At 40.0% G+C, this 21,533-nt stretch overlaps 3 protein-coding genes across 9 annotated transcripts in view; 1 reads left to right on the top strand and 2 right to left on the bottom strand.

The window, feature by feature from the left end:
- IL17RD (interleukin 17 receptor D) overlaps positions 1-8,890 on the bottom strand; it is a 60,728-nt gene extending 51,838 nt beyond the window's left edge. Inside the window, exon 1 of one of the 2 annotated variants that reach the window (XM_017832378.1) lies at positions 8,784-8,890. The gene's annotated coding sequence lies outside the window, so the exon portion shown is untranslated. Of the gene's footprint in view, positions 1-1,710; positions 1,818-8,783 lie in introns of those variants that run through there. The other variant, XM_017832379.1, reaches the window with a different exon arrangement.
- HESX1 (HESX homeobox 1) lies at positions 1,775-8,895 on the bottom strand. 6 transcript variants are annotated; one of them, XR_001877632.1, is made up of 7 exons: positions 8,784-8,860; positions 6,041-6,465; positions 4,548-4,806; positions 4,236-4,441; positions 3,821-3,922; positions 2,730-2,901; positions 1,775-1,874 (listed from the first exon to the last, which is right to left on the bottom strand). XR_001877632.1 is itself a non-coding variant. In XM_017832390.1 (6 exons), the coding sequence occupies exons 3-6, from the start codon at positions 4,762-4,764 to the stop codon at positions 2,803-2,805; spliced, it is 624 nt and encodes a 207-aa protein (XP_017687879.1). In that variant the 5' UTR covers positions 4,765-4,806; positions 6,041-6,180; positions 8,784-8,880; the 3' UTR covers positions 2,533-2,802. The 6 variants fall into 6 exon arrangements, 4 of the variants coding, with proteins under 4 accessions (XP_017687879.1, XP_017687876.1, XP_017687880.1 ...); XR_001877633.1 differs by having other exon boundaries at positions 1,793-1,871; XM_017832390.1 differs by lacking the exon at positions 1,775-1,874 and having other exon boundaries at positions 2,533-2,901; positions 6,041-6,180; positions 8,784-8,880.
- A 2,632-nt stretch (positions 8,896-11,527) lies between these two features.
- APPL1 (adaptor protein, phosphotyrosine interacting with PH domain and leucine zipper 1) overlaps positions 11,528-21,533 on the top strand; it is a 26,001-nt gene continuing 15,995 nt past the window's right edge. The window contains exons 1-8 of the mRNA XM_017832382.1: positions 11,528-11,650; positions 15,692-15,790; positions 16,303-16,362; positions 17,078-17,149; positions 17,979-18,066; positions 19,641-19,682; positions 20,466-20,524; positions 20,990-21,136. Coding sequence (XP_017687871.1) covers positions 11,597-11,650; positions 15,692-15,790; positions 16,303-16,362; positions 17,078-17,149; positions 17,979-18,066; positions 19,641-19,682; positions 20,466-20,524; positions 20,990-21,136 — 621 coding nt within the window. The 5' untranslated portion in view covers positions 11,528-11,596. The remainder of the gene's footprint in view (positions 11,651-15,691; positions 15,791-16,302; positions 16,363-17,077; positions 17,150-17,978; positions 18,067-19,640; positions 19,683-20,465; positions 20,525-20,989; positions 21,137-21,533) is intronic.

The raw sequence follows: 21,533 nt of genomic DNA, 5'->3' as shown, positions 1-21,533 counted from the left end.
AATCTAGTCTTTCATTGCTTTTTTGTTCCTTTTTTATCTTTTTGGTTTTTTCTTATTAAGGCACAGGCAATGCATTACTTACTCTGTCACTCTAATACCATCCCCACAGCACATCCATATGATCAAATGTAAAACATACTTAGGGATGTGAAAGTCACTGGCAGTTACACCACAGCTACACCAAAGATGGGGATCCCTGAGCATTTTTGATCATGTTCTTACCTCATTGCTTAATAAACAGCATCCTGCAAAAAAACAGATGTTAGAAGAAATCCCATTTATTTCTTCTTCTAAACTCAACACACACACGAATAGTGTTCCAGTTTGCTAATCAATCTAAGAAAGAGAAGCTGCAGTGCCATGCTAACACAGCACTTCACACTTCCTGGGATTCTCCTGAAAATACTGCTGGCCCCACCAGTATAACCTTTGGGTGCCCAAAATAGAAAGACCACTCTTCTACATTTTCTGTCTAACTCTTTCCCCTCGTGTCACACAAGTCAAGGCACTATTTCCCCACAAAGGAATCTCACACCGAAGGCTCTTCAGCAGCCCTGGATTCCCCTCCCTCACCAACAATCCTGTTTGACCACATGAACTCCTTTTGCAATGCAATCAGGTGGGATCCTGACACCCCTGAAGAGACTGAGCAGCCCCAGCTCCCCCTCACACAACGATCATTTCTACTTTTTAAGTAGAAATGTAAAGTTAAAAGTTCTCCTTTGATCTGCCAATGCCTTTACCTTGGGAAGAACAAGCTAAGCCGAGATGAAGTAAATAATGCAGCGATGCTTTTAAACTTTTTGCCCCTCAGCACTGTGTGGGACACCCTTAGTACCTCACACCACCCAGTCACCCTGCTGGTAACATTTGCTGATTGAGAGCTGGATACCGGGGCTGCTGCTATAATTATTCTGCTACAATTCTACTCCTTCTCTTGAACTGCTTTGTCAGACTTCCATCACTTGAGACCAGTTCCATTATTGGAGACATGAAGTGTATTGAGCTGTTTGCCAGATAATAGACTAAGGTTCTTAGGCATCAATCTGTACAGATTAGTCTAATCTGTTGCTGCTGGAAACCTTGTTTCCAGCAGTAAAGTAGACAATAGTTTCAGATTACCTGCAATAAGGTTAAGCTATGGGCAGTATATGTTTTGAGGTGTGAAGAAAAACAAAACAGAAGAATGCCTTCCCAATATCAGCTTTACCAGATGAGGTAGGTATCTGAATTGAGATTTCAGTTTCTCTAAGAACTATTCCTAATGGGTTTGGCTCAATTTGAATTGCTTTATTTGTGAATGTTCTCTCAAATATTTTGGAATGCAGGATACAACAGAAGTTCAGTTAGGAACACAAAGCACAGAAAATTAACATTTCAATATTGGATTAAAGTTTGTTATTTTTACACTATGATTTCCCAGAGAAATTCAAACAATTCAAGATTTTAAGGATTCTATATAAAAGTGAAGCCAATGAGCCAGTGAAGTTAAAGACATAAAATGGCCACCACCTGTTCTAAAGTAATGCAGCCTTTCAGCTATATTTTTCATAAAATATAGGAATGTTTTTATCTGAACTCTCATAGCTCAACCTATCATTCAAAATACTAAGTAAGGACTGAAGGCAGATCATCCTTCCCTTTAGCTTTTCCTAGTATGAGATTACCTAAAATGATTTTTGTTCTATTGTCCCATTTTCTCCAACTTACCTTTCCTTCCACAGGACAGCAGATATCAGGGATAAAAGCATGCAGAAAGGAAGATCAACACTGTGTCTGTTCATGACAGAATGTAGGATTTGTGTCTAGTAAGAAATACAAGCTGAAGTCTCATTGAAGGGCCTCAGCACTTCAGGGAAGTTCCCAGGGCTCTGCTGAACAAAGAACAGCAGAAACCTGGACTTACAATGTTTTCCTACATTGTGGCCATGAAGAGTTGGGTGGGGGTTGTTTTGTATAAGGCTCTCCTTGACTTCAGGCTGAATATCAAATATAAGGATAATTAACTTTCATGTAATGTTTGATAAAAATGAATCCCACACCCTAAAATTAATGGCAATGATCTGGATATCTGGTCTGGTCCCAACTGATTTGATCCTGTGAAATGCTACATTCTGTCATTAAAAGATAATAGGGCAACTTCCATAACTGGAACGCTTATACTGACAAGAGAGGAGATATCCAAGTTGAAATATTAAATAGGCAAATACCCTAAATTAATTGAAATTATATAAAAAGATTAGAATTTTCAGCTTCTTTTAACTGGGCAATTGTTCGAACTGAACAGTCAGCTGAATATTACCCCTTCCATTTGAGATGGTTTTCATAAAGAACATAATTTTTGGAAAAAGGTATCATATTCTTTATAAATAAGCTATTTAAACTCCTGTGTAACACATAGTCTGTTTTGGGTAGCAAAATCTATTTTGCATATTGTGTATTTCAGCCCTTAAACAGACTCTTTCTACAACCTTGAAGCTTTGTCAAATCATCTTCAGTTAAGCTGGAGTAATTCACAGTAGCTGAAAATCTTGTGCAACCTAGGGTTTGTATTTTTTTAAACTGCAAAAATATCTCAACTTCTCTGAAAATACTTATTCAAAGATATAGGAAAAGTTCACTTTTTCCACAAAAAGTAGATTGTAATAATACTTCAAGTATTTACAGTTTATTTGAATGAAAATTATAATAAACTTTCAAATCTGGGCATAAAATCATAATTACTATACCATTACTTAATACAGGCTATTAATAATTCTCCGTGCTCTGTTGTAGTACTGTAACACCAAACCATCCTTCTTTCTACTCTAGCAGGCTGGAGGTGAAAGTATTTTTCACCATTAGAAACTGAGATTCTCTGTGTGATCTTTTCAGCTTTGCACGACGGTTCTGGAACCAGATCTAAAATGAAAAGAGAAGGCAGGCTTTTCAGAAAGCACTGAAAGCAGAATAATGTTTGAAACAAATACATTCACACAGCATTGCAATATTTTGTGTCATGACAGCTCTTTGAAAGTTCAATGCCAATTTAAAATCTGCAGATGATGGCATGCAGCTACTCGCTGTAATTCTAAGAGCACAGACAAAGAAAGTAACATCCTCAGCTCAACTGCAAAGTGACGATCAGCTTCACTGCAATTAATATAAAAACTAGCATTAATTTCAGTGACAGAGTCAGACCCTGGAGGATCTCAAACATCTGGAATTCTGTCTTTATTTGCGACATCAAGTTTCCCATCAACCCCAATATAACAGTTGCATCAAAAGCTTGATAAATATCAAGGTGAAACCCAGATTCTAACGTCTACAATATTTTTATAATATTGGACTATGTGGAAATCAATAGTCAATATCCCTGAGCAGACCTTGGTTTTGATCAGATGAAGACAGAGCTTCAAACACTGACTTAACAAATCTGTGCTCTACTGACAGCCTCAGACAGTTATACAAATTATTTCAAAATCTCTTCTATATTTGTTTTTCAAATGTGGTGATAAACATCATATAAACATGATTTTAAAACATGGAAGTAAATGATCAAGTTACATACATGATAACTAGAGATTAACAAACAGAGCAGATATCATGGAAGTATTATAGTGATTATTGCCTCATCAATGCTATGGAATAAGGTTTTAGCTTTCAGAAGGAATTAAATGGCTTCTATTTCACAAATCATTGAGGGCATATTACATATATGTACATTGATTCATATTGAGATTATTAATATTATTGCTACTGCTGTCAAACTACTTATTTATATAACCAGAGGGCACATATAAATGTAATTAGAGAAAAGTTCAAATACATTTTTAATTACCTGGATCCTGTCTTCATCTAAGTCTAATTTGCGAGCTAGCTCTTCTCTAATATCAATGCCGGGGTAGGAGTTCATTTTAAAAACATTTTCCAAGACTTCAATCTGAGGAGTTTAAAACACACTTGTTGAATAGTTATCACTACTTTCATAGCAGTAATACAGAAAAGAAATACAGAAAAACAGGTTTAGTTTGTTCAACAGGAGACTTCCAAGCAGGGTTTGCACAACTCTGATTCCATGCATAAACACAGGTCTGCTGAAATTAGCAACATTCCTGTTAATTGACACTAGTTCCTGATTGCATTTCTCTCTGCAGAAGCACCTCACACTGCATTAGGCAGCTGTTTCAGGCTTCTACCAACATTTCACTGAACTCCATTGTTACTCACTTGTTAAATACTGAGAAAAACCCTACCTGGTTTCTAGTGAATGCAGTTCTGGGTCTTCTACCCCTGTACCAGCTCAATTCCCGTTTGAAAGACAGCCTTTCAGTGACTGAAAAATATTTTTCACATTTCAAAACTTTTTCCTCTTGCACTGGATCACCGGTAGCATGAAATAATGGATTTTCATAGCAAACAACAGGGATTTGCAGGTGGGGATTACTGTCATCACCTAAAATTAGAAAAAGAAAGCAAAGGAGAGCTTCAATTTACTGGTTTCCAATATAAACATGCAAATATTTTTAGAGTAAGAGCCTGAGAGACAACAAGCCAGACTGACTTACCCAAGCTGGTGCACGCATCCACCCAGGGTCTGTGAGGTTTCACAGCTGGAATGGCATCCTTTTTCTGCTCCAGTCCCAAAATACTTTCGATTGAAAACGAGCACTGTGTGGCTTTATTTTCTACAAAGCCGGACACTTTGTGAAGGTTCTGAGGCGCTGCTGCTGTACCGGCAGCACACAGCGATGGCCCGGCCATGCTCTCCCCCTCAGCCAGCATAGCAGGGACACTGCACTTGCATTTCTCCACAAGTCCTTATAGCTGTGTTGACAAGGGGGTTGGATTTGCAACGTCATTAATTAAAATCTTTTATTAGAAAGTTTTAGCATGTCAATGAAAACTCTCCCACCAAGAGGCACGAGGAGTTAATTGTTTATTTGTTTGCAAGTAATTAGCAACTAATGGTGACACTAGGGGGGCCACCAAGGGGGACAAAAAGTGTTATCTCTCCTAACCAGAGCATCGACTTAACTTTCTCAAAAGAAGCTGTGCACAAATATAGTACTTCTCTTTTATTTGAAATCATTAATGTATAAAATCAGTTTTTTAAAAAACTTTATACTCTAATGGACTCCACTTACCTAAACATAGCAGCATGATAGGAAACCAGTCAAGTAATAAGTAATCTCATTTAAGTGAATTTCCTTCCAAGGAAATTTTTAAAATAATCTCTTAATGCTATTAGGGTAATCCCGATGAAAATGCCTCTGTTTTTTCATATGCATATGTAATGGCGAACGTGGTCAATGAAACAACAATAGCTTTTGGCATAAGGCACTGTGCAGTGGGTTGGCAATGTTGTCAAAGCTCAGTGTAATTGCCTTCCAAGTGCCTGGATTAGTTAATAGGAACAGTTGCACCAACTATTTTAAATAATTCATGCATTCATTTTTCTTATTAAAATAACTTTGTTGCAGCTTCTCTGAAACGTACCAGATGTGACATTTCCTGATAATTCTTTGCAACATAAAAGCAAAACTTAAAGTAAAGGAAGCAGTATACTCAAATTTACTGGTTTAAAAACTCCCTTTTTCTGGTAGAGGTAACTCCCTTCCTGTAGGTTTATAGCCAGTAGAAGTATATTTAAATCCTACAGAGCAAACACTTAAAATTACAAAAAAATATATGAGTAGTGAGGAGAAAGGAGATAAAGGCTTTTTAACGAGGGTCAAAGTCTGCAAACAGAATTCTGATCTCATCCATTGCAGAGAAACTACCGACTATAACATTTTTATATTCAGCCTCAGCCATCAGCCACACAATTTACATGTCACATGCTCAAAACCAGGTTTTGGTTCAGGACAACTTCTCCACAGAAATTCCTCCTTTTTTTATTTTGGGCAAAGCTTTACTTTATAACACGCAAACATGAAAACAATATTTTCGTTTCAGGATGCAAAAGTTTCCCCTTCTTACTGGCCTGATTTTGTGTTGTGCAATAAGATTGTTGTCAAACCAAACTCTTCAAAAGTGACAATTCAAGGAGTGCTCTTACCAAGGGCACTTCTCAGCACACATCAATGGATCTTGAAGAGGCACCAATCCACCTGCAGTGACCACCTGCAAGCTGAGCTCCAGCCACCACTTGACAGCCCGGCAACCACAAGGGTGGATTTACAGAAAAGCCAGAAGGACCTGGGTATGAAAGCACAGCTTGCTGGAGGAGTTGGTGAACTAGAGGTCACTGGGAAGCAGAGTTAAGCAAGGGCTTTACAGCCCTTTATGTCTCAGTGCAGCTGTGCCCAACAAGGCAACCTCTGGCCCCAACAAAGCAGTTCAGAGTGTTCAGCCTGCCCACCAGGCCCAGGAGTTACTGAGGAGACCATGCAAAGCCTCCTGTATAGCAGGGATAGGTAGATCACTTTTCTGCCTCTACAGTCTCTAAGTGGAACACCAGCTTTTAATTTTCTTTTTTAAATCCTACAAACCACATAAAGTCAAAAAGAAAACAATACATCTCCTTCTGTATTGAACTTGGAGCTGCTTACAGGTTTCTCTGTCCCAAAGAGGTAACAAGCATGATCACCAATAGAGAGAGACACTCTTCAACCCAGAAAGCAGTGGGTAATAACAATAATACAAAAACCCCTCTGAATGATTATAATACAAAAAGCTAGCTTTCAAACACAGCCCACTATTTGTCTTAAACAACTTAAAAAACCAACACAGTGACACAAAACAGATGTAAAAAATATTGATTTCTCCTGGATAAATATGAATGAAATCAACGTGAGCCACACAGCTGAGACTCAGATTACCACACCTTCACGTCCCAAAGACATAAATACCCCCACAGGTGTTCCCTTCAGGAAGCTACCAAGAGCTATCAATAAAGACAAGGATGTGTGGTGGTCAGAGAGACATCTATGAGAAGCTCATATCTTCCACACACCTTCCCAAAGCTAACCCAGTTTTTATAAGTTATTTCTGGTCTCTCTGTGATTGTGGAAGATGGAAAAAAACCCATCCTTCAGGATAGTCTGCTTTTAACTCCCAGCTGGAAACATTCTTTCAGAGCTTTTTAATGAATTTTCAAGGGAAAGAGATCTTAGTAGCTCTCAAAATGAATTTCCATAAAATAGGTCAAAGCCAGTTAACTCATTCACTTGGCACAGGCCAGGACATCACCCAACACTGCCATCCAGTGTTTGGGCTTCCCAGCTGTTAAATTCCTTCAGCAATGTCATAGGAGTAAGAAACCATGTTATCTTTAAATTAATCATGTTATATTCATTGCTCAATGTTGAATTGAATCAGAGCTGGAGACCACAGTGCAGTCACAAACATCTCAACACTCTTGTTTTTAAACAGAGTTCATGATTGCAAGTGCATATAGGAGCAGAAGTTTATAAAAAAGTCACATGAAAAGACAAATTATTCTAGAGATAAGAAGCCTGCATTATACCAAAATTCCATTATATCCCTTCAAGTGTCCAAGATGAGATTGGATGGGGCTTCGAGTGACCTTATTGAGTGAAAAAAGTCCCAAAGGGGCACTGGAACTGGATGATCTCTAAAGGGCCCTCCCAACCCAACCCATTCTATGATTCTTAAACAACATATACGTAGAGATGAAAGACTGGAAAGTCTGGCTGCAGGTCTCTTATTCAAAAGTTGCTGGGTTTCTTTGAAGAGAAGTTTGCTGAGCTATAGAGTAAAACTATTTGTCATCAAGATAAACAGTCAACAGAACTTTCTGTAAGAAATTAGGATGAAGATACACTTTCCACAGGACAGAATACTTCAAGTTTGAGATTCAGGAATACCTGGTATTACAGATCAAATTTCTAGGAATTCCTACTCTAACTGTAAATGGACCTTGAGCCTTCACTTCAAAACTGCATTTTGTTATTTTGGCCCATTAGAGATTATCAATACTTGCCTTGCAACCTATGTGAAATTACCTATAGACCTTTAGCTAAATACCTCTGTAGTGGCAATTAGAGCAACACAACAAACATTAAGTTGAGAATCCTAACTAATCAATTATAGGAGAACTCACTGCTCCTTGGATATGCAAATCCAATCCTCTTACAGCATCACATTCTTGATGAGGCAGCAAACTAATCTCCCTTTCAGACTTTGCACCACTGTTTTTTGCCCAGGGACAGTGGAGTTCATCCATTTAGTAGATGAAGCTCTTGTTCTTTAGAGATGTGAAGCCTCTAAGGGCTGTTTATAGCAGCTCAAGAGACCACACCGAGAGCTCTTGGGGGCTTTGGGCTGAAACCCCAACCCTTGCTCTTGCTGCCTTTTGCTCTTCTCCCCCATTGCTACTCAGCTGCCGGGTCACCTTTCACTGGACAACATTTTCAGCTTTATGAAAAGGTATAAATGGTATATATAATCTTTCTTGATTACTTGTCACACTCCAAACATTTGCCTTTCATCTCACCTTTCCCACAGCTTCTTTAACCCACTGCATGGATGTTTTACCACCTCAGAAGTTGTTCTGTGTAAAGCTCCCTTTCAGATACGTTTTGAACATGATGAACACACACTATATTCTACATCAGCTTCATAAGTCAAAGGCTTTTTTTAAGCAAAAATGGTAACCCCAATTTTAACAAAACATGACCAAAAAGAAGTAGCTATTTTTTTGGCTGAAGCCAAAAAGCTGTTTTGACCCAAGGAGATTAAGTGAAGACAGATAAATTCAAGGTAAATCCAAGGGTGCCACGAGCAAAAGTCTGAGAAACAGTGTGTTAAACAGCGAGAAACATGCAATTAAAGCCTACCTTAACACAGCTCCTTTCACCCTCCAGCAGAGGCAAAATGTTCTCTCCATTAGGGCACACATCTGGAATACTCTAAAGAGCTGTTGGCTGCTTTTCTTCCTGTTTATATAGTACCAAGTGTTAGTTCCTCTCATTTTTAAGGCCTCTTAGTAAATATTTTGCAGAAAGGACAAAAAACCCCCGTCAGTCCCACAAATCAGAAAACCCAAGTCAAAAAATAAATCACATGATAAGAAAAAGCCTAAAATGCTGAAAGCAGTGTAACACTAAAAATGTACTTATTAAAGGGTTCAGAGGGATTCTTCATTTCATTACTATCAAATCTCATCTGTTGCTGTCAAATTCATAGCTCAAATAAAACTTTTGGATACCTTGTATCATTTGGAAAAACATGCACAAAAGGTAAGAACAAGAAAAGTAACAAGTAACACACAGAATGTGTCAGCATAAAGGACATATTAAAAAAGCTGAGAAGCCCTGGTACACTACAGAATTATTAGAAAGGCCACCCACTAAACCAAATCATTAAACTGAATTACTAAGAGCAACAGAAACAAGACACGTTTCTATGGTACATGCCAGCAGGGATAATAAAGCACATTACTGCATATTAAAGGGCATGTTTGTTAGGATATTGTTTTCTCTTCCACAAAACATTTAATTCTCAAGGAGCTGTTCTCTACTGATAGTAGCTAAGAAATGTTTTGGTTTTTTTTCTCTGCCACTTACAGCTGCAAATATACAAAGCTAACTAAACTCAATTCCATTTAAAGTTATTACCTTCCCGAATTCTGCTGGGGAAATGCATCTTACAGCACAAAACAGAGGCATTTCTTACAGGAGACTGCTGTAAAACTTAGGTACAAGTTAACTGATCTCAACACCAGAAAGCAGGTCATGAGCCAATGCTCTGTCACATAATTACAGATACAAGACTTAGTTTTCATAATACCTTGTAAGATAACTCTGAATTATTATCCTCATATGACAAGGAAAGAGAGAAGTAGCGTGACTTGCTTCGGTCAGGTGAGTCACAGCTGAGCTGGTAAATGAATTGACTGAACAAGGTACTAACTTGGAAATTTCTTCACCACTCCCTACAGGAAAACAAACAAACAAAAAAACCCCAAACCAAAACACCCCCCACCAAAAAAACCCAAACAAAAAACTTACCTCAAAAATCTTTAGTTGTTTGTAATTTAACACCAGACTTTATCTGCTTTTAAAGGTAAACCACAATCTGGTACAACATAAAGAAACGTCTCCTAGCAGAACTAAACAATTGTTAATCATTTGCTCTGTTGAAAGCACTTAATGCACTTTCTAACCTGGTTTTATACTAAGTTCACCTGGTCCCAAAAAGGCAAAACCATCAAGGAAACAGCCTCTTTTTTCTTTTTTTTTTTTTTTCCCAGCTGTAATAATGAATATATCTAAAAATTATCATCAAGTCTGTTGAGTCTTGCTCTCTAACTACCTGAAAGGGGGTTGTAGCCAGGTGGGAGCTGGGCTCTTCTCCCAGGTAACAAGCAATAGGCCAAGAGGAAACGGCCTCAAGCTGTGCAGGGGAAGTTTAGGTTGGATATTGGAAAAATTTCTTCTTGGAAAAGGCGGTCAGGCCGTGGCACAGGCTGCCCAGGGAAGTGGTGGAATCACCATCCCTGGAAGTGTTCAAAAGGTGTGTGGATGTGGCAACTGGGACCGTGGTTTGGTGGTGAACACAGTGGTCCTGGTTCATGGTTGAACTTTGTCTTAGAAGTCTTTCCCAACCTTAGCAATTCTACAGTTCTGTGACTTTAAGTAATTTCAGAGTTGAACCAGTTTGTGAGTTCAAACAATGATCTGGTTCAACTCCAGCGAGCCCTCACAATAGTTTTTAAGCATTTAAAATTGGCCTCCAACCTATAGCACCAAACTTATCCAGTCTAAGAGAGCAGGGAGCCCGCCAGAACTGAACTCTTGCTTCTGAAGGGGAAAATTTGGTGGTCAGCAATGGGGTTTTTTAAGACACAACCAGGAACAAGTCCTCAGCACTTTGTAACAAAAAACTAGCTTGATAGGGATAGAAATACTTCTTCAAGTGGTGGAGAGATATACAGAATCATCAAATCACCAAGGTTTGAAGAGACCTTTAAGAGCATCCAATCCAAACCAGCCCAGCACCACTACAGTGAAATTTTTTTTCTAGTATCTAATCTGAATCTCCCTCGTCTCAGTTTAATGCCCTTTCCTCTGGTCCTCTCACCGCAGGCACGGTACGAGAGACCGGCCCGCACCTGGGACCCACCCACACGGCAGGGATAAGAGGAGACTTCCCAGAGGCGACGTGGAAAGAGTGCCAAAGCTGCTCCATCACGGCAGGGGCACAACGGCGTCACCGCGCTGTGGGTTGGCCCCCGAGGCGGTCGTCCGTGAGGAGAGAGCAGCAGCCCCCGGACTGCACACAAGTCGCTTGGCGCCCTGACCCGCACGGCTGGGCGGTCACCTCAGCTGGGACACGTCCCCGGCTGCCCCCGCTCCACTTCCCTCCGCTCCCCCGGAGCCGCTCCCGGGACCCCCCGCAGCTTCAGCCCTGAGGGGCCGAGTGCGAGGGCGGGAGCTGCGGGACGGCCCCGCGCGAGGGCGGACAGACAGACGGGCCCGCCCGCCAATAAGGAGCGGGCAGGCCGGGCGGAAGGACCAATGGGAAGGGCGGGGGGCGGGACGTCCGGCGCGCGGGGCGGGGGTGGCGGTGCCGTGGCGGGTCCGGGCGGGCCCGCGGGGGGAGAGGAGCTGCTGCGGGAGCGGAGCCTCGGCCCGGCCCGGCCGCCGCCATGCCCGGCATCGACAAACTGCCCATCGAGGAGACGCTGGAGGACAGCCCGCAGGTGAGACGGTCGCGGCGGGGGCCGGATCGGGCCCTGCCCCTGCGCCCCGGGCCCAGCGCTGCTCCCCCGGCGCTGCCGCCCCCGGCGAGCCCCGGACGGACGGACGGACGGACGGACAGACGGACAGACGGGCGCGGGGGCGCTCCCGGCGGCGCGGCAGGAGCGCTCCCGCACGGCCGGTGCCTCCCCGTGCTCCCGCCCCGCGCAGGGGCTGCGGCCGCGGTCTGGGCTCGTCCTGCCCGTCCCGGCCGTCCCCGCTAGTGTCCGGGGGGCCGGGGGGCGATGGGCCGGTGATGGGCCGGTGATGGACCGGGCACTGCGTGTGCTTCAGCATCGCGGGCAGGGCACAGCCCGCGCCGGCCCCCGGACCTCCCCGCCCCCGCCTTCGCGCTCGGCAGTGATTTTGGACACCTCGTGATGACAAAATCCCGTCTTCGCTTCTCAAAGCGATTTGTGTTATCCTTATCTTTCGCTAAAACCGCGTTAAGGTTTAATAGATCCGTGCGAAAAGGAGGTGTTGGGTCGCGGCGGTTTGTGCTGACAGTAGGGGGGAAGCACATGGAGCCCAAAGGCCTTTAATTGCCCCGATCCTTCCGTGCCATTGCTGTGCCTGACCTTTGTCAGAGATGCCCCGTAGTGCGGTGGCATTTCTCTCTAAAGCAGGAAAGGCTTTATTCCATTGCACGGGTTTCTCTCGCTGGCAGCAACAACAGCAAATACTTGTAGTGCTCTTCTTAGATGTGGGGAAAAAAAAGTTTACAGTGTGTTTTCCTTTATTGCAGCCTTTTAAATTAAGATCCTTGCTCTGATGCACAGTTTACATAGTGAGCAAGACGTCCTGTGTTGTAACAGCATCTGTGCTGGTAGCTTTGATTCCTTGGCCATAGGAAGAAAAACTTTCACTTGCTTAATAGGGAATTTTAACTTTCTAAAATGACAGTCACTTTAACAATTCTAAACCAAGGGGAGGAACGACTTAGAGAAGGCACTAGAAGGCCATGCAGAAAGGGAATCGTTGCTTTCTGAACAGTAGTGCCCCAAATAGCTCAGATACCACACGTGAGATGAGATCTGGCCTGTCATGGGGCCTCTGGCTAAACGTGGTGTCATCTCATGAAGAGGAAAAATTTTTGAAAGTGTTACAACAATAGTGATTAAAAAAAAAATTATCTCTTGAAGGTCTGTTCTCAGTATAAGGAAGTCAGAACTATTCATATTTATAGGAAATGCCAAATGTAAGATAAACTTAGGATCATCTGAGGACGTTTGGGAAGCATGTGCAAAAAAGGTTTCTTATTGGAACATAATTGTAAATTCTAGAGTCTTTTGAGGTTATTTGTGACACAGACTAGCAAAGTCTAATTCAACCCAATGAGTTTGTTGTGCTTAAACAATTGGATTTGCCAGTATAATTTTCTATTTTAGGTGAATTCTGGCAACCATGTCTTAGAAGAACATAGCAAGGATTCTGTAGCTTTTTGTTACATTAGTCCATTTCTGTTACATTACTTAATTTCTCTTACTTTGAAATCAGTGCAATGGAAATGACAACAAATGTTGCTTGAAGAAAGCAGAACTCTCCTCTTGAGGAGTTGCCATGACTGATGCATTCCTACTGTGATAATGAAAAAGCTCATCAGCCCAGGTCATTGTTTAGTGCTGAACTATGGCCCGGAGCTTAGACAGATTCCTACCAACTGTAGGTATATAAACATCAAACTTATTCTGTGTCTGAGGGAAAGAAGGCCTTTTCTAAAATTTCAAACCCCTTTCACTTCCTGTTGTCACAGGATAAAAATCTAACCACTGTGTTGTCAGGCCTAAGCCAAATGCCAAGTTTACACAGTCTTTTGCTATGCAAAGCAGAGCAATTTAAGTCGGAACTCAGGACATATATTACACACTCAGTGTATATTTAGGGAGAGTTTCTGCTCAGACTAATTTGCATTCCCAAAGCATTGCACAACAAAAAAGCCAAGAGATTGGATAGCACAGGCTCTTGCAGTATCACCTATGAGTAGTACATTGCATGGCATAGAAGCCTTCACAGTTCACTGACTTCTAACCAAGTTGTTTCTTTGTGCAGCTTCTTGCTGGTGCTTTTCTGTTTCCCTGCTCATATACACAGGTTGAAAGCATCCTAAAGAACATGCAAAATGAGGCAAAGTTTTACTAAAAACATGAGTGAACAATTCCTCTAATTTTCTGCTAAGCAATAGTCTGCCATAATTTGTTTATAGTTTCAGGTTAATTTCTTTCTATCAGTAGCATACAATGCCAGTTTTTTAACATAAAAAACAGGAAAGCATTTTTCTTCAGTGTTTGGTTTTAAAGAGTAAGTTAATCCAGAAACCTTACATGATACTACTTTAAAATTACAAGTTCAGGTTTATTTGTGGTCAGGCTTAAAGGTCATGAATATATAATTCAGTGGTTACAGTACCATGTAATTTTTTCTTTTGCATTCTTTCGTGTCTGTCTCCTTTAATGGGAGAGTCACAGCTGTTAGGATGACACATGTTGCCACACCTGGCAAAGATTTGAGTTCTTCTCCACCTCTTTCCTCCTCTATCTCCCCTTTCCACTTGTTTTATAAGGTAGAACCAACATTAAAGTCTGCCAGTCTTTTATTCTTTTCCCAGGCCCCATTAGTGCCTTCCCCTCCTCTTTGAGGAAACCACAGTTATTCAGCCTAGGGAAGACTAAGAGAATTTCCAATTTCAAGTGTTTAACAATCATAATTTGGGAAAACCCCCAATTATGTACTTATGATTCTTTCAATCTTCTGTCTGGGCATTAATTTCAGTGTAAACCTAAAACCAAAGCACAGTCCTTTTGCTAAAACATTACTAAAGTGTTTCTGTTGTGGCTCTTGCAAGCAATGCTCCTGTTTCTACATCCAAGCATCCCAACCAATGTTTTAGAATAGGAAAAGCCAGTGGAGCCTGTGCAGACTTACAGGAACATCTTCTGCTCTTCCCCCTCTGGGCTTTCTGTCTTGGTGGAAGGAAGCCATTCAATATCCTTGAGGAGTAACTTTGCTTCCAAGTGCAAAAAGGATGCAAGGACACCGAGTCAGCATCTCATTTAAGCTTAAAGGGCAAATTATACCTGAGTGACCTGATTGCCTGCTCATCCCAAGTCAGTCATTCCAGCACAGGGAGAGCAGGGGGTGTCACTTGGCTTGCACAAGGACTGTGACACGCTCTCTGGTAATGTTCTGGCCAAAGGGCAAGGTTTGGACTGACCTGAATAGGTGGGCTCACAGATAGAGATCAGTGTTTTGAAGTCTAATAGGTGGACAGTGAGGTTGATTTTTGAGGTGGATGCTGTTAAGCACCTTCATCAGTGATGTGGGCAGTGCAGTAGAACACAGAGTCATCAGGCTTGTGCGTGACACCAGCTAAGGAACAAACAGACTGACAAGCTGAGATAAGGACAAAAGGACAGATCTTTTCACTCCCTTTCAGTGGTGAAAACACTTGTCTTGAGGACAACCAGATGTAGGTTGTACTGTTTGCTTTGGTGTGGGGTTTAGTGCCTCAACCTTTTGATCACAGAATTGGTGGTTATTGCACAGGTGAATTACAGGTCCAAGCACAGCCAGCAACTGTCTTCGTGCAGGTTGGACAATATGGGAAAACCACAGCCTTTATTTGGATCTCACTGCAGAAGGAACCTGTATTCCTGGCATGCTGTTTAATACCACTCATCTTTACCCTTTTCCTTAGGGATGTACCATAGTGGTTCCAGTAGTTGCCCACAGTTTCAACTTTTTAACACAGTTGTTCATCTCCCTTGGTCCTTTCCTTTCTGAAAATGTATTAACCTGGAGAGAGGCCGACAGTAGGAGTGAGGCTGAGCTTGGATAAGATTCTTTGGCATGCAACAGGTATCATTCCTGTAAACAGTGTTGGAGGGTTTATAAACTTTTCATTAATGAAACCTGAAGCAATGCTACTTAACTCTGAAATTCCATTACATTTAAATGCTACTTTTCTAACTTGCTGTGTTGGTATTTTGGCTGTTTGATTGTTACAGACCCGCTCTTTGCTGGGAGTATTTGAAGAAGATGCTGCTGCAATATCCAATTACATCAATCAGTTATTTCAAGCCATGCACAGAATATATGATGCACAGGTAGAGTTCATGAAATTCTTGAATGCATTATAAAGCTTTTGAACCACGTTTCAAGTCTCTTTCTTTTTTTGAAATTACTGTAAGCAATACGGGTTTTTTAACTTCCCCATTCTTTAAATGTAGAAGTAAAACAAAGTAAGGATTAATGATGGTTTTTCTATAAGGGTGTGGTAAAGACTAAATTCTTGTGCTTTCTTTTGCAACAGAATTTCTTATGACAAAAAGGTTTTCTGGTCAAGTAGTTCTGTTGTATTTCCCAAGTGTTTCTAAAATGTTATACACACTAAATGATCTTGGTGTATGTAATAGTATGTACCAAGTGGGAGATTTTTTTGCCCACATTATGTTCATGTTTCATTCATTGTCTCTAAATAACTGCACTTTTATGCCAGACAGAATCTATTTTGTGTGGTTTTCTGAACAATTGAGTTTATGGCTGTATTTTTAATTTGTATATACTTGAATTGCTTGACTTTTATACTGATTTTACTTTTTTGCCTTTTCTTCATCAGAATGAATTAAGTGCAGCAACTCATCTGACTTCAAAGCTTCTGAAGGAATATGAGAAACAGGTACTTTGTAAATCATTGTTGTCTTTATGTGGTCAGGACTGTGTATTTCTGTAGTCTTTTATCTCCCAGAGCACAATGTAGAATGTGTTTAGGTTTGGTCCATACAAAATGAATTGCTGTGGTTGGTAGTTCAAACCTTTGCCAAAAGAATCTACCATCTTTATTTTAGTTCTTCCAACTAAACTGGAATTAATTCCTCTTACATGAAGAATATTAATAAGTTCTGAAATATTTTACTTTTGGATCGGTTTTTTGGGGGTTGCTTAGGGTGGTTTTGCTTTGATTTTATTTTATAAACCTGTTTACTGTTAGGTGGTTTAATTTTACTAATCACAAAGAGAAGAGATTGCATAGCATTTTCCAGTTAACAACAGTAATTTACTCTGGGAGAATAATTCCATCTCTGAAAGCAAAGACTATGGAATCCATTACTTTTTTCCTTGGGAGCCTGTATTTTGAAGGATTCCCTATTTGTGGCTTTGCTGATGGACCCCCTTTTCTGAGATGCACATTAAAAACAAGAAATTTACTTCTTTTAGGAGGCTTCTGCTCCCTATCCTCCTTCTGCACCTAATGAGGTGAACAACTTCAGTGTATTTTAACTGTATAATGTTTTAAGATAATGGAATACCTAATATATTCATACACATGATTAATGGTTTTGTGAATGGCAGGAAACACTGCCAACAACATAACTTCTTTTACCTTTTCTCAGCGTTTCCCACTGGGGGGAGATGATGAAGTCATGACTTCCACTCTGCAGCAATTTGCAAAAGTGATTGATGAGGCAAGTGCTTCCATCTACTTTGCTGATGTTGTCATGTATAGAGTTTAATTTGCTTCATTATTTCAGCCTTTTTTAAGACAGTAGGTACAGAAATGGCATTCATTTGTCAACAAGGTAACACTTAATTGTATATTGCAGCATCTATTTAAAGTTATGTAACCTGAAGATAAAGAATTAATTCAGCAAAAAGAGGATACATTGTTGGGAAAGAATGGAGTTCAACTTACTGTAAATACAGCCAAAAATATTGCACAGTGGCAGCTGGTGACTGTTTTCATGAGGGTATTTGTATTGCCTGATTTTGGTACCTGACTGATTTTTAGGTACAGACAGCAGGAGCCTCCTGCTGTCTATTAAAGGCTGACTCTTAGGACAGACAACTGAGCACCATTAAGAGCTGAATCAGGATGTTTGCTGTGATCCAGCTCCTCACTTTTAACCCTACTTAAACAGCATTTTGGGAGGAGGAACATATTTTGTTCTACCTCTGTAAACTGTGAAAGACAGGCTGTGAGGTGGCTGGAGAGAAACTGGAGAAATAAACTAAATATGTGAGGCCATCTTTAGACATGATCCAGTAACTTGGAATAAGGTTTGAAAAGTTTGGATAAAAACTAAACTCTAAAGTTTAGTCTTCTGTAGATAACTAGTGGTGAGATCTGGAACCTAAAAAAAATTAGCTGCAAAAAAGGAATGTGCAAAATGATGTTTAAGTGATGTAGTTTAAGTACATGTCATTTTTGAGTGACATGGATGGCAACCTACCATGACTGGATTTGGTCTGAGCACTGTTTTCCTAAGATTTCATTCTTTTTCTTCTCTTTTTCAGCTCAGCTCTTGCCATGCAGTACTTTCAACTCAGCTTGCAGATGCAATGATGTTTCCTATTACCCAGTTTAAAGAAAGGGATCTAAAAGGTAGAGCACTTGACCAAATATTGCTTTTTATCTACAGCAGCAACAATAAAATGTAGCATTTAATCTCCATAGCTCTTGTTTCACTAAATAGAATACGCCACTTATTTTTTCAGCTCTCAAAGTATGCATCTCCCCATTTAAAAAAAAAGTAAGTTATTTCTATTCATGAGAGCATTACAGTTGAAGAACTTAACACTATTATTATTTCAATAAAAGTATTACTTACGTTATGGGAGCACTTATCTTCTGTCCAAGATGACCATTTTGCAGCTACTGAAAAACATTAGGAAAGAATAATTTTCAGATAATTTGCATTTTCAGGAAATACTAGTGTATATTTTAATACCATGACATCAGTGTAATTGCTGGACTAAACTCAAAGGGCAAAGTGCCAAGGTTGTAGTACTTACTATATTAAGAATTAGTGACATGGTTCTTCAACCCTGCTGGTAATACAGGTGACTTCTTGTGTGCAGGCATAAGGTGCTTCTAACTTCTGATTTTTGCAACAGTTGTGTCTTATTCTGCCTGGTTTAAAATAATGTATGTGTGTGATTATGATAGATTTTACTCAAGATGATGAAGTGAATAGATTGTATGGCAAAGGGACTTTAAATACAAATTATAAGAGTTAAAACCAGAATAAGTTCAATATCCCTGTTGGGAACATTCAAGAGTGGGTATACCTAACATATGAATGTCTTAAGTCTAAATTGAAATAAAACTTTCAAGACTTCCATAAGTCTTCTAACTATTTATGAATCTCGTAAAATACTTCTTTGGTAGTAGTTTGCTGCAAAATTATAGATTAAACAGATTATGCTTTTTGAGCAAGGGATCATGAATATCCCAAGGCTAATATTGCTTCTCAGAACCTGGAAAAATCCCCTGTTAGTCCTCACTGAGCAGGATCCCTGAGGCAATAATCACAGAATAGATTTTCCCACTGGAAGTTTTCTGCCACCAGCTGGTGTAGTGTGTAATGACACCATACTTCCTTCTGGACTTCAAAGGCATTTCCTGTACAGCTTTTCCCTGCTTTTTTTTGTATATGCTTTCTCATAAAGTTGAACACAGCTTTCTGCTTGTTTATGTTGTAATATGACACAAACCACAGTCAGGATCAGAACAGGTGTAAGATACTGTGCTGCTTTCAGTTCCCTGACACGGGGAGACTAAATAATCAGCTAGAACATGGTTCATTTTAGGGAGGAGGAATCACAATGTGTTCTGGGGTTGGATACTTCCCATATCCTGTGCTTCACTTCCCCAGCTCAAACCAGAACTTAGACTGGTGACTCATTTGTGTTGATAACATCTTTCACAGACTTTTGAAAAGAAGCTCCTCTTTACATTATTACAGTATTTTTTTTGAGCCAGCCAGCCACAGAAATGCCACCCAGGCCCCAAGTAGGAGCAAACTTTGCTGGTCCCATAGTGCCTGTGCTGGTAACTCAGTGTGGTACAAGGTGTTAACTACAACTGCTCAGTACTTAAACATTACATGAGAAACCTTAATATATGACTGTTATGTTAATAACAACTCATTTAAATTGTGGTACGTTGTTTTGTAGAGATATTAACTCTAAAAGAAGTTTTCCAGATTGCAAGCAATGGTAAGTGTAAAATACTTAATCTTATAGATATTACTAGACAACAGTATTGTAGATTGCTTATTCAGAAAACTAGTGGAGTTAAGCCTGTAGGCTTAAGGTGACTAATTAAGGTGTAATTTGTTTCAGTGATACTTAGGCACTCAGCTGTCCTTAGTTCACTTGTAAATCCCTGCTTCGTGCACTGAAGCATTAAGGCAAATTGACAGTGTTTTTTACAATACTTAAACTGTATATATGATTATTAAATAATGTAGGGTTATGCTACCAAAATTACTAAAAATAGTAAAGTGCTAGCTCACTTACTAAAGTCAGAACTGTATAAATAAACAAACTTTACCTCCCTAAAATGAGTTTGATAGTTCTCTTCCCTATTGTCAGAAGTTATTTTTTCAGTTCTACTATATCCTTGTAGAGAACTTATTATTTAAGTAAAGATTATATTTGTCTCACTGTAAATTGCTTCATTACATTAGCAGCAGTACAGGTTTTCATAATGTAAAGTTGTCTCTACTTACAGAAAAAGTGTGTCTTTGAGGAAGAGTAGATGTTTAGGGCAGTTTGTAACAATTTGGCGACGTTCGTGTCTGGTTGGAATCTTTCCTCAGCCCAGGTATTCATAGCAGTGAAAGGATTATAAACAGAGAAGAACAGCTCCTTAAGGTGTTAATATGACAGAACTTTGCAGGCATCTGTCTGTCTTACACAGTGATATAAAAAGATTTCTGCTCTGTTTCATAAGTCATTAGTTTATCCAAATGATCATAAATTCTCTCCTGATTGCAGACCACGATGCTGCCATTACCAGATACAGTCGGTTGTCAAAAAGAAGGGAAAATGAAAAGGTTTGTAAAAGAAAATACTTAATATAAAGATTTTTAGAGGAGATAAGAAATAATTTTAATCTTATATGTATTTGTGATGCAAGACAGTGTATAGCAGATTCCACCTGACATTTGATAGTTTATGTTTTAGCAGCCTGGACAGAAAAGCAGGTTTCCCCAACACATACCTGTCTTGTAAAACTGATAATGCTTTAGGGTTAAAATTGTGATGCCATATTCAATTTGTTTTTGAAAAGAAATAACCATACTTTTCATGGAGAAAAGAATGCTGTATTTGTTTTTCATGTATCTCATCTATAAATTACAGAAGCAGAATTGCAGAGTAAAATATGCAGTTGCTGGTGATAGAGGGTAGAACATGACTGTTGTTTTTCCATGCTGTCTATAAAGCTGTTCAGAAGGCATGTGATCAATGCCAAGTCTCAAACATTACTTTTTTCCCCTCCCCTGTCTGTGGCTCTTCAGATCAAGGCTGAAGTTACAGAAGATGTATATACTTCCAGGAAAAAACAGCATCAGACTATGATGCATTATTTCTGTGCATTAAATACTCTCCAGTACAAAAAGAAAATTTCTCTGCTGGAACCCTTGCTAGGATACATGCAAGCTCAGGTAATTTCAGATTCTGAAACCTGTAAGTCTCAAAGAAGATGTAAAAGTACTTCATGAAGGTTGATGTACTGAAATCCATTGCAAGATTTTGTACTGCCCTGCAAGGAAGAAAATGGAGAAAAAGACCTACCCCATCCACTTCCTTGTAGCTGCCACAGCTGCTGCCAGGACCAGTGTCTTCAGCCAGCACTAATCATGAATCCCATCATGATATGCCCTCACTCCCATCAGAGAATCTTTTAGTAAAGTCTGGGTGACAAATATAAAGGTTAATTCTACCCCAAACCCCAGATGGCTGAGTTTGATACTCTGCCTAAATTTCATTGCTGTGTACTTGATTCTCCTAATGGGATGAGCTGATTAGAGCTTTCATGCAGGAGAGTCCCCATGGAAGTGA

Source organism: Lepidothrix coronata, unplaced genomic scaffold (assembly GCF_001604755.1).
Source record: "Lepidothrix coronata isolate B3197 unplaced genomic scaffold, Lepidothrix_coronata-1.0 Scaffold202, whole genome shotgun sequence".
NCBI lineage: Eukaryota > Metazoa > Chordata > Aves > Passeriformes > Pipridae > Lepidothrix > Lepidothrix coronata.
The sequence above is the reverse complement of the archived record's forward strand: the minus strand, read 5'-3'. Positions and strand labels throughout refer to the sequence as shown.

Excerpts from the sequence above, each read along its gene's own strand:
- HESX1 (XM_017832389.1), bottom strand. The coding sequence starts at position 4,764 with ATGCTGGCTGAGGGGGAGAGCATGGCCGGGCCATCGCTGTGTGCTGCC. Across the intron at positions 3,923-4,235 it reads CTGCATTCACTAGAAACCAG|ATTGAAGTCTTGGAAAATGT; the intron begins GTAGGGTTTTTC and ends TAAACTCCTCAG. Across the intron at positions 2,902-3,820 it reads TAGATGAAGACAGGATCCAG|ATCTGGTTCCAGAACCGTCG; the intron begins GTAATTAAAAAT and ends TTTTCATTTTAG.